This window comes from Asparagus officinalis, chromosome 5 (assembly GCF_001876935.1).
Source record: "Asparagus officinalis chromosome 5, Aspof.V1, whole genome shotgun sequence".
Taxonomy (NCBI): domain Eukaryota; kingdom Viridiplantae; phylum Streptophyta; class Magnoliopsida; order Asparagales; family Asparagaceae; genus Asparagus; species Asparagus officinalis.
This window is the reverse complement of record NC_033798.1, coordinates 5,014,708-5,031,145: the sequence shown is the minus strand read 5'-3', so window position 1 is coordinate 5,031,145 and position 16,438 is coordinate 5,014,708. Positions and strand designations below refer to the sequence as shown.

Sequence of the window (16,438 nt, the reverse complement as noted above, 5' to 3'; positions counted from 1 at the left end):
TCAATAGAGCGATAAGTCCTCAAAGTTGCCCTGAACGCAACACTTCTACCTTATCGACTCTCGTCAATAGAGCGATAAGTCCTCAAAGTTGCCCTGAACGCAACACTTCTACCTTATCGACTCTCGTCAATAGAGCGATAAGTCCTCAAAGTTGCCCTGAACGCAACACTTCTACCTTATCGACTCTCGTCAATAGAGCGATAAGTCCTCAAAGTTGCCCTGAACGCAACACTTCTACCTTATCGACTCTCGTCAATAGAGCGATAAGTCCTCAAAGTTGCCCTGAACGCAACACTTCTACCTTATCGACTCTCGTCAATAGAGCGATAAGTCCTCAAAGTTGCCCTGAACGCAACACTTCTACCTTATCGACTCTCGTCAATAGAGCGATAAGTCCTCAAAGTTGCCCTGAACGCAACACTTCTACCTTATCGACTCTCGTCAATAGAGCGATAAGTCCTCAAAGTTGCCCTGAACGCAACACTTCTACCTTATCGACTCTCGTCAATAGAGCGATAAGTCCTCAAAGTTGCCCTGAACGCAACACTTCTACCTTATCGACTCTCGTCAATAGAGCGATAAGTCCTCAAAGTTGCCCTGAACGCAACACTTCTACCTTATCGACTCTCGTCAATAGAGCGATAAGTCCTCAAAGTTGCCCTGAACGCAACACTTCTACCTTATCGACTCTCGTCAATAGAGCGATAAGTCCTCAAAGTTGCCCTGAACGCAACACTTCTACCTTATCGACTCTCGTCAATAGAGCGATAAGTCCTCAAAGTTGCCCTGAACGCAACACTTCTACCTTATCGACTCTCGTCAATAGAGCGATAAGTCCTCAAAGTTGCCCTGAACGCAACACTTCTACCTTATCGACTCTCGTCAATAGAGCGATAAGTCCTCAAAGTTGCCCTGAACGCAACACTTCTACCTTATCGACTCTCGTCAATAGAGCGATAAGTCCTCAAAGTTGCCCTGAACGCAACACTTCTACCTTATCGACTCTCGTCAATAGAGCGATAAGTCCTCAAAGTTGCCCTGAACGCAACACTTCTACCTTATCGACTCTCGTCAATAGAGCGATAAGTCCTCAAAGTTGCCCTGAACGCAACACTTCTACCTTATCGACTCTCGTCAATAGAGCGATAAGTCCTCAAAGTTGCCCTGAACGCAACACTTCTACCTTATCGACTCTCGTCAATAGAGCGATAAGTCCTCAAAGTTGCCCTGAACGCAACACTTCTACCTTATCGACTCTCGTCAATAGAGCGATAAGTCCTCAAAGTTGCCCTGAACGCAACACTTCTACCTTATCGACTCTCGTCAATAGAGCGATAAGTCCTCAAAGTTGCCCTGAACGCAACACTTCTACCTTATCGACTCTCGTCAATAGAGCGATAAGTCCTCAAAGTTGCCCTGAACGCAACACTTCTACCTTATCGACTCTCGTCAATAGAGCGATAAGTCCTCAAAGTTGCCCTGAACGCAACACTTCTACCTTATCGACTCTCGTCAATAGAGCGATAAGTCCTCAAAGTTGCCCTGAACGCAACACTTCTACCTTATCGACTCTCGTCAATAGAGCGATAAGTCCTCAAAGTTGCCCTGAACGCAACACTTCTACCTTATCGACTCTCGTCAATAGAGCGATAAGTCCTCAAAGTTGCCCTGAACGCAACACTTCTACCTTATCGACTCTCGTCAATAGAGCGATAAGTCCTCAAAGTTGCCCTGAACGCAACACTTCTACCTTATCGACTCTCGTCAATAGAGCGATAAGTCCTCAAAGTTGCCCTGAACGCAACACTTCTACCTTATCGACTCTCGTCAATAGAGCGATAAGTCCTCAAAGTTGCCCTGAACGCAACACTTCTACCTTATCGACTCTCGTCAATAGAGCGATAAGTCCTCAAAGTTGCCCTGAACGCAACACTTCTACCTTATCGACTCTCGTCAATAGAGCGATAAGTCCTCAAAGTTGCCCTGAACGCAACACTTCTACCTTATCGACTCTCGTCAATAGAGCGATAAGTCCTCAAAGTTGCCCTGAACGCAACACTTCTACCTTATCGACTCTCGTCAATAGAGCGATAAGTCCTCAAAGTTGCCCTGAACGCAACACTTCTACCTTATCGACTCTCGTCAATAGAGCGATAAGTCCTCAAAGTTGCCCTGAACGCAACACTTCTACCTTATCGACTCTCGTCAATAGAGCGATAAGTCCTCAAAGTTGCCCTGAACGCAACACTTCTACCTTATCGACTCTCGTCAATAGAGCGATAAGTCCTCAAAGTTGCCCTGAACGCAACACTTCTACCTTATCGACTCTCGTCAATAGAGCGATAAGTCCTCAAAGTTGCCCTGAACGCAACACTTCTACCTTATCGACTCTCGTCAATAGAGCGATAAGTCCTCAAAGTTGCCCTGAACGCAACACTTCTACCTTATCGACTCTCGTCAATAGAGCGATAAGTCCTCAAAGTTGCCCTGAACGCAACACTTCTACCTTATCGACTCTCGTCAATAGAGCGATAAGTCCTCAAAGTTGCCCTGAACGCAACACTTCTACCTTATCGACTCTCGTCAATAGAGCGATAAGTCCTCAAAGTTGCCCTGAACGCAACACTTCTACCTTATCGACTCTCGTCAATAGAGCGATAAGTCCTCAAAGTTGCCCTGAACGCAACACTTCTACCTTATCGACTCTCGTCAATAGAGCGATAAGTCCTCAAAGTTGCCCTGAACGCAACACTTCTACCTTATCGACTCTCGTCAATAGAGCGATAAGTCCTCAAAGTTGCCCTGAACGCAACACTTCTACCTTATCGACTCTCGTCAATAGAGCGATAAGTCCTCAAAGTTGCCCTGAACGCAACACTTCTACCTTATCGACTCTCGTCAATAGAGCGATAAGTCCTCAAAGTTGCCCTGAACGCAACACTTCTACCTTATCGACTCTCGTCAATAGAGCGATAAGTCCTCAAAGTTGCCCTGAACGCAACACTTCTACCTTATCGACTCTCGTCAATAGAGCGATAAGTCCTCAAAGTTGCCCTGAACGCGCCATCACCATCACCGCCATCACCGCCATCGACACAGCATGAAGGACAAGGAGAAGATTGTTGAGGATGGAAAGGTCGAGGGAGGAGTTCTCGATTCGAATCGAATGGTTGAGGATGGGGAATTGGTGGGCAACTGCAAAACGTGGCCACTTAAAAACAGTTGTAGGGAAGTGGTGGAGAATTCGAGATAAATACGTGGATATTCAAAAATTTTACTGTTCATCTAAAGGTTTTAGAGGGGGGGGGGGGGTGCTTCATCTCCATCGGTATATGAGAATAATAGTGAAAGACCTTTTGTAAGATTAAAGGCTATTATGTTTGTAATGTGTCAAAATTAATTATTGGCAACATCCTATACATCTTGAATTTCATTACAAAAGAGGGGGGGGGGGGGTGCTTCATCTCCATCGGTATATGAGAATAATAGTGAAAGACCTTTTGTAAGATTAAAGGCTATTATGTTTGTAATGTGTCAAAATTAATTATTGGCAACATCACATACATCTTGAATTTCATTACAAACATATTGTTTCTTCACTAAACAGTTATTTATCAATAATATTCACACTGTGAGGACTCTGACATATGAAATTCGCCACGAATAATACTCGGAGTAGCAAGTGATCAATCTTGTAAATGCTATAATATGATTCCAATTTACAGATCTATATTGGAACATGTTGACCACGATGTCCAATAAATTTTACTATTAGAAAGAAGTTTCACAACCTAAACTCGCTTAAATATGATTTGTCTCAGCTACAAGTCAGGTCCTTACATTTATCTCACTATTTTCCTTATCCCTCATATTCTCTTTTTTGATTTTTTTGGTTAGCTGTATAAGCTGGTCTTCATGGATGTATGATCAGTCCCTTAGATGTATTTACCCAGAAATTTAGCACCAACTTAGAGTGGTTGAAGTCAATGACAATTTGTAATTTTCATGGAGCCCTATTCAACATCACATTAGTTCATTTGGTAAAGGAATGAAAAGAGAAGCATTATAGAATTTTCCAAGTCACAAGTTCACTGGGAAGATAAGGCACATGTTACATGCAAAAACAAAACGTAAAAACCGCAAGCAATTGATCACCAAAGTTGTGCACTGTTAGACAATCCTGGAACAACCACTTTATTGCTATGTTCCTTATCTTCATTGTAAAATCAATTCCTGGCAATGTGAGTGCATAGCTGAATCGATGCAGCCTTTAGATTTGGCACCTCTCCCCGTAGAAGAACCCCTGACAGCAAGTAAACATAAACAAAAGGATAGTTTAAAAAAACAATGTAGTATCTATACTCATACAAATGAAGGGTATAAAATGGAGAAGATATAAGTGAGTATTTGCACATGGAAACTTTCTTATCATTCAAAGGACTCCCCTCTATAACTTCTTCTACGTGATCTAAAATGTGTTTTTCAAAATAGAAGTAACAGTTGACTTCTAAGAATCAAGCATCTGAGCTGATGATTGTAAACTAACCATTCTGTATAGGCAGGATCCACAGTGAAACCATATATGTTCACAATGTCACACATGGAAAGTGCTAGCTCTATGGACTTCATTCCAGTTCCTTTAGCCCCCCTCTGTAACACTATGCCTTGGAATAAATATTAAATACACATGATTTGGATGCTCCTGTATGACCAGTTATTTTACAAGATTAAACTTAACCCAACTCTTGACATGTATGACTAAATGACATATAAACATCTTCCAATAATAATATGTAAAGGAGAAAAGTTATGAGAAAATTCACAAATGCAATTAAATTATTAGATCTTTACCTTTATCATTGCATTAAAATCTCTATGGGTCACACTTTTAATTATGAGCACCTCATCATCTGCAATGAATGAATTGTTTAATTCAGTATTGTAAAAGCTGCTATGCATTTGTCATAAACTTACCAATTCTTCATCCTTATCAGGATAAGCTTATAGGTCGATGGTAGAAAAATTTGCCGCAGCTTAAGTGGAAAACAATAAATATATATCCACAAGAATCTGAACTTACCAGATCCATTAAGAATAGCAGGCAATTTACGAGCATCACCTCTTACCACAAGACGAAAGTCCCTTTTCAGGCCCACATATTTAGCATATTTCTGTAAAAATCACAACACTTGGTAAATACTTGACCAAAAAATGATTCTCATAACTGCAGGATAGTAATGATTTCAAGACTTATTTCAGGATAGTAGTCACAAGTTCACTGGGAAGATAATGCACATGTTATATGCAAAAAAGAAAACGTAAAAACCGCAAGCAATTGATCACAAAAGTTGCCCACTGTTAGACAATCCTGGAACAACCACTTTATTGCTATGTTCCTTATCTTCACTGTAAAACCAATCCCTGGCAATGTGAGTGCATAGATGAATCGATGCAGCCTATAGATTGGGCACCTATCCCCGTAGAAGAACCCCTGGCATCAAACAAACATAAACAAAAGGATAGTTTAAAAAACCAATGTAGTATCTATACTCATACAAATGAAGGGTTAATCTAAATTTGCACATGTATTGAATAAAAGGAAAATGTTTCAAATGTGATAGGGAAGAACTTGCATTCATACATTTACCATTAATGTATATGCAATGGTCATATTACGATTGTCGAGTGAATGTTTAAGAAAATTGATAAGAAGCGTACAAGTTGGAATAGAAGACCTCCTTGAGATTTTGAGGTCTTGATTTTAAAGTTATTTATCTCTAAAACGAATAACACTTACATATGGGGAGGCAATATCAGAAGGCAATAACTATAGATTTGCGACGTCCAATAACACAACTTATGAAGATCTTAGAAGGACCAATCAAGATAACCTAAATAATGGCAGTAATCTCTGTTCGTTAAGAATTATTGCGCAGGTAGAGATTCACTTTTTATTCCTTTAAAATCACTTTTTTTAATCAGGTAGTTAAGATTTATTACATATATTTAATTTTCATTTGATTTATTTATCGCATTATCTTTATTTTAATCAATTTATTCTATTTTTTATCATCATTGCATTATTTATTTTTTTGCATATTGTTCATTTTGTTGTTTATAATTATTTTCTTTTATTTTATATTTAAAATTTTTTTCAATGTTTTCTTATTCATATTCCATTCATTTTCATTCATGACTGTTTATTATCTTAAGTTTGTGTCTATATTTCATCATTATTGCTTATTATAAGTTCGTTTTATTTCTCATGGGTATATGAATAAGTACATTCAAATTAATGAAATTCATATTTTTTTTTTATTTGTTTTTTATGTTATATTTTTTCATTTTTTTCTGCCATCATAATCATAATTATACAATACTTCTTACAACTGTTTTTTTATTCAGTATGATTTATATTTAAATTTATAGAATTACTTTTTATGTGAATTGGTAATTATTATCCCATTATAGGATACAGGTGTAAAATATTTTAAATAAAATTAATTATTTGTTCATTAAATAATATTCTTTTTTTCTATTAATATAAATCTGCAAAAGCATACCAATTGCACCTGAAAACTAATATGTGTAACTTACTACATATGGTCAAGTAGATGAAGTAAATATGCTGCACAATGAAATCATAATAATGAAGAAAAAAGTTCTCCAGATGACATTATTGATAAACATACCATTTTCACAGAGATGGAAGTTACCAAAGCCACAAAAAACTTCTCGCATACGAACTTGCCTGTCGCAAGACATAATAGGGCGAGGATATGGCTGAACCTTTGAACAGCCATCCTTATTAAAAATAAGAGCAGCAAAAATCGTCCCATCATCAAACAAATCAAGGTTCCTCCTCCAGTGAACAATCTTAATAACAGGAATGGCGCATCAATGAAGCACAGGTTTAAGTTCAACAATTTCATGGGTATATTTAATTTGATTTCAAAATAATAATTTAAAACTTTTATGGCAACAAATGATGCAAATTCAATAGCTTTTTAAAAGGCTAACCAAACACTGAATTTGCATTTCAAAATACATATTAATACAAGTAAATACGCAGATATCCAAACGAGCAGATTTGAGCATATTTTCGCGCGCATGCAACAATGCCATCATTGTATATTATTTCCTGTCTCGCAATATTAAATTGTATTTATATTGCACGTGGAAATGTCATAATAGCATGAAAATCATGGGTGTAAATTGAAACATTTTAACACCTAATTGGATAACAAAGAGCAATCATCCAATATAGTACCAATTAAACGCGACGAATCTAAAAGGGGAAAAGGGCATCAAAATCTCAAGGATACCTAAGCAATGCTGAGGATGAGGAATCCTGAAGGAACATGCAGCTTTGATAGTCTTGTCACTCACCTTCACCCCTCGAATGACCTTATAGCACATTTCTACAAGCAACGCGATAAAAAACCAACATCATAATCAAATAAACCTTCCGACAAATTCTAAGGATAGTTTGCAGATAAAACCCTTATCTTTACCCATGGTTGCACTTTCTCACCCGTCAACTCGTTTAGTACCACTTATCGCTCCCTCTATTATGCTACTCAAAATGTCGACCCGAAGGCGATAATTGCTAATAAACGGGTTTCTATAACTTCATTATTCAGATAAATAATTATAATATCTACAAAAGATATAAGCATAATTAACAGTATATCTACTTACTACTTAAGAGATATACACATATAATTTGTACGCTTGTTAGTGTTTCTTATGTATAATATTACTCATATTTCTTTCTCTGTATATATTTTATTATCTTTCACTATATACTTTTGTTACTATAATTATACTATTAATTTTTTCTTATTAACAATCTTGAAAGCTGAATGTGAGACTGTCTGTTTGTTATTAACATACAGCTTCATGAAGTTTGTATCAGTTTCAGGACTGCAGGTGTACGTCAGCAATAAGTATCATTACATTAGATTATTATATATGTTATTATATAAAATATATAAATTATTACGAATGATACATATTAATTCCTACTATAACTTCATTATTCAGATAAATAATTATAATATCTGCAAAAGATATAAGCATAATTAACAGTATATTTACTTAGTACTTAAGAGATATACACATATAATTTGTACGCTTGTTAGTGTTTCTTATGTATAATATTACTCATATATCTTTCTCTGTATATATTTTATTATCTATCACTATATACTTTTGTTACTATAATTATACTATTTAATTTTTCTTATTAACAATCTCGAAAGCTGAATGTGAGACGGTCTGTTTCTTATTAACATACTATTTGAAATAATTCATAATGTGGATGTGAGAATGTTTGTGGCTATAAACTTACGTATTGCTTTTTGTGGCTATAAACTTTATGATTGCTTTATGCATTGCTTATTATGACTAAAATTTATCAGATTGAGAATGAGTATGGACCTGTGGAGCACTATGGCGGCCCCGTGACAAGTGTGTATGCAACATGCAGGCAAAAATTGCGCTTGCTCTTGATGTTGAGTCCATGGATAATGTGCAAGCAAGTTGATGCCCCCTGATCCAATTGTATCAGTTTATTCCCTTTCCACTCTTCATTGGCATTCAAGTTGTTTCTATGCAATCTGGTGAAAACCCATGTTGTTAAAGTCCCTTAGACATGAGGGTTGAGAATATGATTTATATATAATATAACTGATGCTCACATAAAATACATTCAAACAATATGTAAACATTAATATAACAAATTAGACAAGCAATGAAGTTTGCTTTATTGACACTCATTCAATTTTTGCATCCATTTTTATTTGGATTTGTTAATCGCGAAGAAAAGGGGAGAAGGATCGCACGCAGATCGCTGCTTCAAGTGCCATTTCTTCGATGATGCGATGATTTGAGGAAGATAGGGAGAATGAGGCGATGAGTTCACTGATCAATGAAGTTTTGAGGAGCGAATTCTAAGCTTGGTATGTAATTCTATTTTGAATTGATTCTTTAGTTTTTTTTGGTGTGGAATGAATTGTTGAATTTAATTTCAGTTCGTTGGAAAGAAAGGAGGAGAAGGGTGGAGGGTTCTCTGCACAGGAGGCATTTTCTTGGTAAATTCCTATTGTAAAATTTCTGCTTCTTGGTTGTTTATTCTATGTTAGGTTGCTATTCTTACAAGAACCATCTCACGTGCATTTGTTTTCCCTATGGTGCTGGTTTTCGAATATTTGATCATATCATTATACAATTTATTTGTTTTGCATATTGAAAAAGTCACATTAGACCCCTAACAATTTTTTGTTTTGTTTTTTCACCTTCTTTGGTTGCTATTTTGTAAATTCAAATTTGTAGCAAATGACAAGCAGAAATTCTGGCAACGTAAAGAATAACATGCACACATGCACACTCATATTATGTTAAGGTAAAGAGCTTTTTCTCTTCATCTTAATTACTTAATTTGGTATTTGAGAATTGTTTGCTTAAGAATATTAGTAGAATGCAACAAGGTGGTTTCAAACATGTTGAGCTAGTTTTTGAAGATGAAGGACCTGGTGTAGGGGAATGAAGTTTTTGTGTGAACACGTATTTGTAAGTACAAAGCCCTTAAAATAGTTTGAGAAACTAAACATGATAGATCAATTCTGTTTAAGGTTTCAATATGCTTCCTCGCAAACAGAGACATAATTTTTCGTTTTTTAGAAGTAGCAATCTCTATCTTTAGCTGAATTAAGCAGCATTGCCAATTATGAAATAAGCTCCATATATAGGAATAAACATTCATAATTAGACTGGGATCAGACATACTGCCTGCAAATTGCAATTTGATCTGGCCAACAGAAATTTTAATTGCAAGATAAACATGGGTGAGATTCTTTGTAGGGATAAAGAATGCTGGTTCTTACAAAATGCATTATATGAGTGCTTAAGAGTTAAAATCAAAATTCTTTTTAGATTTATGTGCTTATGTTGTATTTCTGAATCAGCTCAAAATGTCAACATATTTCAACACAAAGTTGTCAGAAGTTAAATGGCTACTAGTATTAGTAACATATCACAAATATGCGTTTTAGCGTTATGTTTGTATTCCCCCCACCACACCACCCACACCCCAGCCCCACCCCAAAAGAAAAAGTCAATGATGCTTTTTAATGCATATCCATTTCTATCTTTAGCCCATTTGCTTTTTGTTAGAATCCTCTTAACATATCGGCTGTTGTCTTTTTTACTTCACTTATTGTAATTCCTATGATCAAATAATTATAGGCCTACCAGCATGAATTTCTTCAACTCTATGAAACGAGGGAACTTCTATATGAAGCTGTGATGTTGTGTTGACAACACCATAGACATATCATACCTCCTAACATATGTTTAATTTTGGACACTGATTGGTTACTGATTTATATTAAGCTGTGTTGTAAATTGTTAAGCTGATATGTTTAATTTGGACTGATCTCGTAAACATTCTTGGTCCATCTTTAATTAATTTCTTCAAGTGGATTTCTTCAAAAAGAGTCAATATTGATGCGTCGATCCTGCTTTTAGCTCTTTTGGGTATATATCTTGTATGTGAGTGAATATTTAGTGGTTTCTGCCTGTGTTGATCTGCTTTTGATTTCATAGCTGATGTGATTTCATAAACTGATGCTTAATTATATATTTTCTATAAAGAAAATAATTGATGTATATGTTCAATTTAATACTGAATCAGTCATATACTACCATTGGACATTTCATAATAATGAAAAAAGCGGGCACACATGTTCTTCCACCATCGAGAATCTCTAATCAAACTCAGCAATTGACTACTCAAAACCTCAAAATTAAAAATAAAAAACCAATAAATTTTTTTCACCCACCTGTCAGAGCTTTCATATCAACACCTTAACAATAGAAATCAATTCCCCAAACACATATAAGATACAAAAGAAGTTATAACGAAAAAAGAACTAATTTAAGGATAATCAAATCACAACCCAAAATAAAAAATCCGCTAAAATTTAAACGAACTCAACTCAACCAACTTACTTTCTAAATGTCGCATACCAGCGCTGTTGGAATTTTTAAACCGCTGTCGCTGAAACTGTACAGGAAATCGAAAATTAGTGGCAAATTTTTAGGAATAAATGACGAGGACTTGACAGAAGTAAAAGGGGATAGTTAGAATTTAGGTTTTGTATAAAGGAGTGAAGATGAAAAAGAAATACCTTATGGAATCCACAATTGCATAAATCTTTGAGCGTATGAATGCAGAAATTCTGAAAAATAGTAAATCTGTTGCAGATTTCTGTAACGCCTCGGCTTCGAGGCGAGAAGCTTTTATCCAACCGAATAATCCACATCTCTCAAATTCCTGTAACTCTCGGCTTTCGTCGGAGAAAGCGATAATCGACGATCTCTTCGGCTTCGGCGGAGCAGGAAGGCGCTACGGAGGTGAAATTGCAGATGCTGGCGACGAATTTAATGTAACTGATTTTTAAGAAATTTATGTAACATTAAGGGAGAAATGGGTATATTTATAATGGTTGAAGGTTATTTCGGATTGGGAAAGTTTTTTTAGGAACCGGCTCTTTCTTAAAGGGTTAGATAGATTATTAACATGTAATGTGTCTATAATACATTATTAGACATTACTAATAATTAAATGAGAGTTTTAGACAATAACATTTTTTCAGAAGTTTTAAAGGACCAAGTTAGACAAACTTTCATAATACAGATAATTAATAATAATAATTAATTAATTTTGTTATAATATTAGAATATAGATATTTTTAAAAAATTAGGCCGGGTAAGCAGAGTCCATAGAAATTTTCTACAACTTCCTCTTTTAAGGAGTAGATTCTAAGCGAGAGTCATATAATTTCATTATTTTAAATTTTTTAAAATATTGAGAACTTATTCAAAAATATGATGCCCTTTAAGTTTTTTTTCACATCTCTGTGCTATATAAATATCAAGCAGAACAAGCTGCTGAGCCTTATTATCTCATGATGAATATGTATTTATCAAGGCGATCACATACTATTGCTTGTGGTATTAAGACGTAAGATGCTTTATTCCGCAAACTAACTCAGTGTCATTCCAAGAGCAAACTTTATATAATCTGTCCATACTGCCAGTACAAATCCAAGTAATCACATGCTTCAAACCATCAATAAATTTCCCCAAAAGATCACAAATTATGCACTCATATCGCGATATTCAACAGATAGCGCACCGTCAGAAAAAATTATACTTCAAGAACCACACGACCTAATCTAACTCTAACACAATAAAACAAACAAAATCCATTAACAAAATCAAACATCAAATTTATAAATTGATCAGACATATACCAGAATTCTATAAGAAAAGCATCAATTACACGTGTAGAAAACATGCCATTTCATGTTCAAATCAAGTTCCGAAACAAAAAATTTACCTTTAAAGAGCTTAAAGGTAGTGCGGAACACTCCTTCGCTGAGATAATCTAGAACACATCTTGCCTTCTTTCGAAATGTAATAATCCCTAGATCATTGTCACCAGCTTCGCGCATTATGAAACCTGCCACGAAAACCCAATCTCAACAAACCACCAAAATAAACACACACACAATCAAGCAAACAGCAAAACAACTTTTCCAATCCAATTTGCTAGTATGATCATAAAGTTCATATTTCCTCGGAAAATACGAGAACATGAGCAACAGATCTACAATCAAACATCACAAAACCCAAATAAACAAATGCAAATCCAAACAAACCCAATAAATCAATAAAAACTTACCATCCTGGGTCACAAACGGATAATCCGAGGCACCCAAATTAATAAATCAATTTCAATCCCAATCAAAGACTTCCACAAGAATATACCTAAAAGTAAATTTTGATGATGTGGATGTAAATCCAAGCTTATGACGTTAGAGTCGTGCTAAGTCTTCGCACTACCTAATATATGAGTACATATATTCACCCGTGAAAATTTGACAATCCCATTAAAAAAATCTAAAATATTCATTAAGGTTTCTACAAACTAATGCTTGACAAGCTCCAAACACACCCTTTCCATAATGTTATAAGAATGTTATAAGAATGTTTTAATTTAAAGTACGATTATTTTCTGGTTGGATTGCACGTGCAATGCACGTGGTAAAATTTTTAATTTATTCTTTTGTTATTTATTCATTTTATTAAGATTTATTTAATTTAAACCATGTATCAAACATATGGATACATACATTGCATGTGATACATATTAAGAAACTACAAGAGTCAAAATTAATAATGTTTTCATAATTATGCATTGAACTTATACACAATACACAAGATGAATGCCAATTAAACATTATCTCACAGGACTAATTAGAATATTGTCCATAGAGAAGGAACCTAATCAACCATATATATGGTGCACGTGATAAAAGTGACCGCACAATCAAGAAAAAGTTTGTTGATCTTAGCTTCAAGTCCCGATGAAAAACATTGGCTGATAACCAATAACACACAAAAAACAACCATTGATATTGTTAGAGAAAAATAGTTGTCAACGCCCAATCAAGCCAGCAAAAAAAAGGCATTCACCAATGTGGATATACTTCATAGCTATGGATATACTTCATAGCTCGCAGAAGCTGGTACATAAAAAACTGATGGTGTTCAGGCGTGAGATCGTCATTTGCCTTGATAACTTGATTAAGGTTAGATTCCATCAACTTGAAAACAACATAAATATCTTTAAATTCTCTCCGCGAGGGAGGAAGCATTATGTGCCTAATTTCTACAATGTCAGGGTGGCGGAGCAGCCCAAGCAATTTGATTTCTCGCAGGATGCGAGTAGCATCCGAAACATGCTCGAAGACATCGTTTATCTTCTTGATTGTCACCTTCTCTCCATTGTGGGTATCCACGGCCGCGTCGACGACCCCATAACTTCCCTTGCCGACACCTCTTGAATCTGGTATCGGCTCGCTTCGCCGTATTCAGTGAAGAAGTCTGCTTCATTTGTGCTCTGCATAAGTTCATAGCTTAAAAAGCTAGCTACCTATCTTAAAGAAAATGCAGATACGGTTAAAAATCCTAACTTGTTGCTAACATTGAATGATACAATGAAAGTTAGCAAGAATCAAACAACTGGGTAATTGAATTCTTGTTGAAATGGAAATCAAACTATAAATATCTCCAGAAGGATATGTATACCTGAATACAGTCAGGTAGATCATCACAAAGCATAAAGATTAATATTGGAGAAACGGCTCCACTCACAAGCCCACGTTGTAAAGCACCCTTCAGGGGAGAGAGATGCCTTGGTTTTGGAGCATTCCACTCCTGCAGGAAACAATTTACTCTTTTTCAAACAATCACCAATAAGAACAAGAATATAACGGAATATGAGACGTATACATAGGAAGGCATACTTGAAGATATCGAAACCTTCTCAGTTAAAAAAATTGCTTATGTTAGTAATTCAATCTACAATATTGATTCCACTCTCAGATTCTAATCCAATGAGCTCATGTAATAGTGGCAGAAATAAAGTCTAAAAGTATTTGGGGGGGAAACTTTTATGCACTAAGATCGTCAAACCAATGCAGACACATTCAACAGTGAATTTACCATACATTGAGAAGTTTTCTCCTATTATATTGAAAGTTGTAGAGTAAGATTTACGGACATGTTGGGCTATGTGGCATTTGTTAGATGTGCACTCAACACATCCTTGAGGACTCGTGCCAAGTGCCATTTTGATTCATGACACGCTCACAAATTAGTGTGCATCTCCCGCGATAAACCTCTAGCAATATATTTTTCTGTGTTTTATGGTCCGTTAGCAATTTGTCCTAGATTCTTTTGTCTTTAATTTTTTACTAATATTTGCGACATACACTCAGAATAACAAATTACAAAAGTCCCAACTCCTCACTAATTCTTTTCCATGTACTCTTTATACAAGTCCCAACTCCTCACTAATTATTTTCCATGTACTCTTTATACTGGTTTAACAGAATAAATTCAGTGGTTAAGCTTGGAGAGACTGGAATTTAAGGAAGCAATGTCATCAGATCATTTCAAGAACTCTTCAATCTATCATAGCAAGTTGAATGAATCTACTATTTCTGCGTCACGCACCAGGTGGGAGTCCATGATTTCAATTTCGACGCCCATCCAGCCTCATAAGGGTGACATATGATGTACTTACCACTGAGAAAAATCTCCAACACTTGTGATAAGCTGCAGAAATAACAAATGCGTGAGGCCCTGTACCTGTACCAAATCAGATGTCTCCAAACTCCAAAGAGGGGAACGTCAAAAGGATAAAGCTTCATTTTTTTTGTGTGTAATAAAGTGTCCATGTATGAAATACGCTCCTAAAGTAATCGCATCGTGAGCATGTGAATGTAATCAGTTTACTGCCCTACAAAATTAATTGTGCTCTTTCATATGCACCTGTTTGGAATGGAGTTTGATATTGTTATACGCATGATGGATCCACCCTACCTACCTATGCAATCTACAAACTCCTTCCTTCACTCGCACATAAGCCGGATCAGGCGGTAAACATCCCAATATTGAGATCGGAAGGGGGGGTGTAGCAGTTACCTAAACCTAATCCTAATTACCCCATCCACAGAAGCAACACGTAAATTTTACAAGAATAATAACACTAATAATAATGGCAATCTTAAATGATGTTGAGATCGCCAGGAGGAGGAGCTCACCGAAAAGATGGAAGGGGAGGCGTGGCCGAGAGGAGCGAAGAGAGAAGTCCATAGCGCAGGAAGAAGAAGCACCACCAGTCAACATTCATATTACCAACCTTTTCCTTTTAAAGTTTAATGTTTAATGCTATCAGTCATTGCCAAGAGATTTGGCACAGTGATGACGTAAGGTTGATCATAAAACTAATATTAGACTCTCTATTTGGAGTTCCCACAGGACACGAAACTAATGATTTTTATGATCCAGAAATTTAAAATATGAGAATATGTTATATATTTGCAGTATCAGAATTCAGAAATGCAATTACCAGAAGCTGAAGGTTCATCAATCTGGAGCAATCAAGCTTCAAGATCTCCAAGGAGCAACAATTGCTGAACACCAAAAAAAGGGGGGAACAGAAAAAAAACTATTAGTGGACATGTAGATACAACCAGATGACAAACTAACAAAGATATAACAGGAAATTGATTTCAAATTAAGACTATTGAGATTGAAGCATGCTAGATCCACTTCCTTCAGGTTAGCAGACAAGTTAAGGTTTAACTTAGATAGATGAAAACAGCAAGCTGAAGACGTGACTGTAAATTTCTTAATGTTGGGACATCCAATACAGTTGAGGGTCTACAACTTCTCTTGAACTTTTCATTTTTTTCTCTGATTTCTTACGAGTCATAATAAATCCATAAATGCCATGACAATTTGAAGCCTAAAATGTTAATAGGAAATAGCAGATGCAAGCAGTTCTTTATTGAGCTCA

The 16,438-nt window shown here is 35.9% G+C and overlaps 1 protein-coding gene across 1 annotated transcript; it reads right to left on the bottom strand.

Moving 5' to 3' along the window:
- On the bottom strand, positions 4,015 to 15,224 carry LOC109840211. Its single transcript, XM_020408766.1, has 8 exons — positions 15,091 to 15,224; positions 14,161 to 14,289; positions 13,848 to 14,005; positions 6,693 to 6,789; positions 5,327 to 5,491; positions 5,081 to 5,171; positions 4,852 to 4,910; positions 4,015 to 4,303 (listed from the first exon to the last, which is right to left on the bottom strand). Exons 1-8 carry the CDS (start codon positions 15,124 to 15,126, stop codon positions 4,271 to 4,273), a joined length of 768 nt encoding a protein of 255 aa, XP_020264355.1. The 5' UTR covers positions 15,127 to 15,224; the 3' UTR covers positions 4,015 to 4,270.

What these genes read in the sequence shown, in the direction of transcription:
- LOC109840211 (XM_020408766.1), bottom strand. Translation starts at nt 15,126, where the DNA reads ATGGGCGTCGAAATTGAAATCATGGACTCCCACCTG. An exon ending in ATCTACCTGACTGTATTCAG is followed by an intron (nt 14,006 to 14,160) that starts GTATACATATCC and finishes TCTTTAAGATAG; the next exon opens with GTAGCTAGCTTTTTAAGCTA. An exon ending in CTTCCATCTCTGTGAAAATG is followed by an intron (nt 5,492 to 6,692) that starts GTATGTTTATCA and finishes GTTTGATGCCAG; the next exon opens with GGGTTCTTCTACGGGGATAG.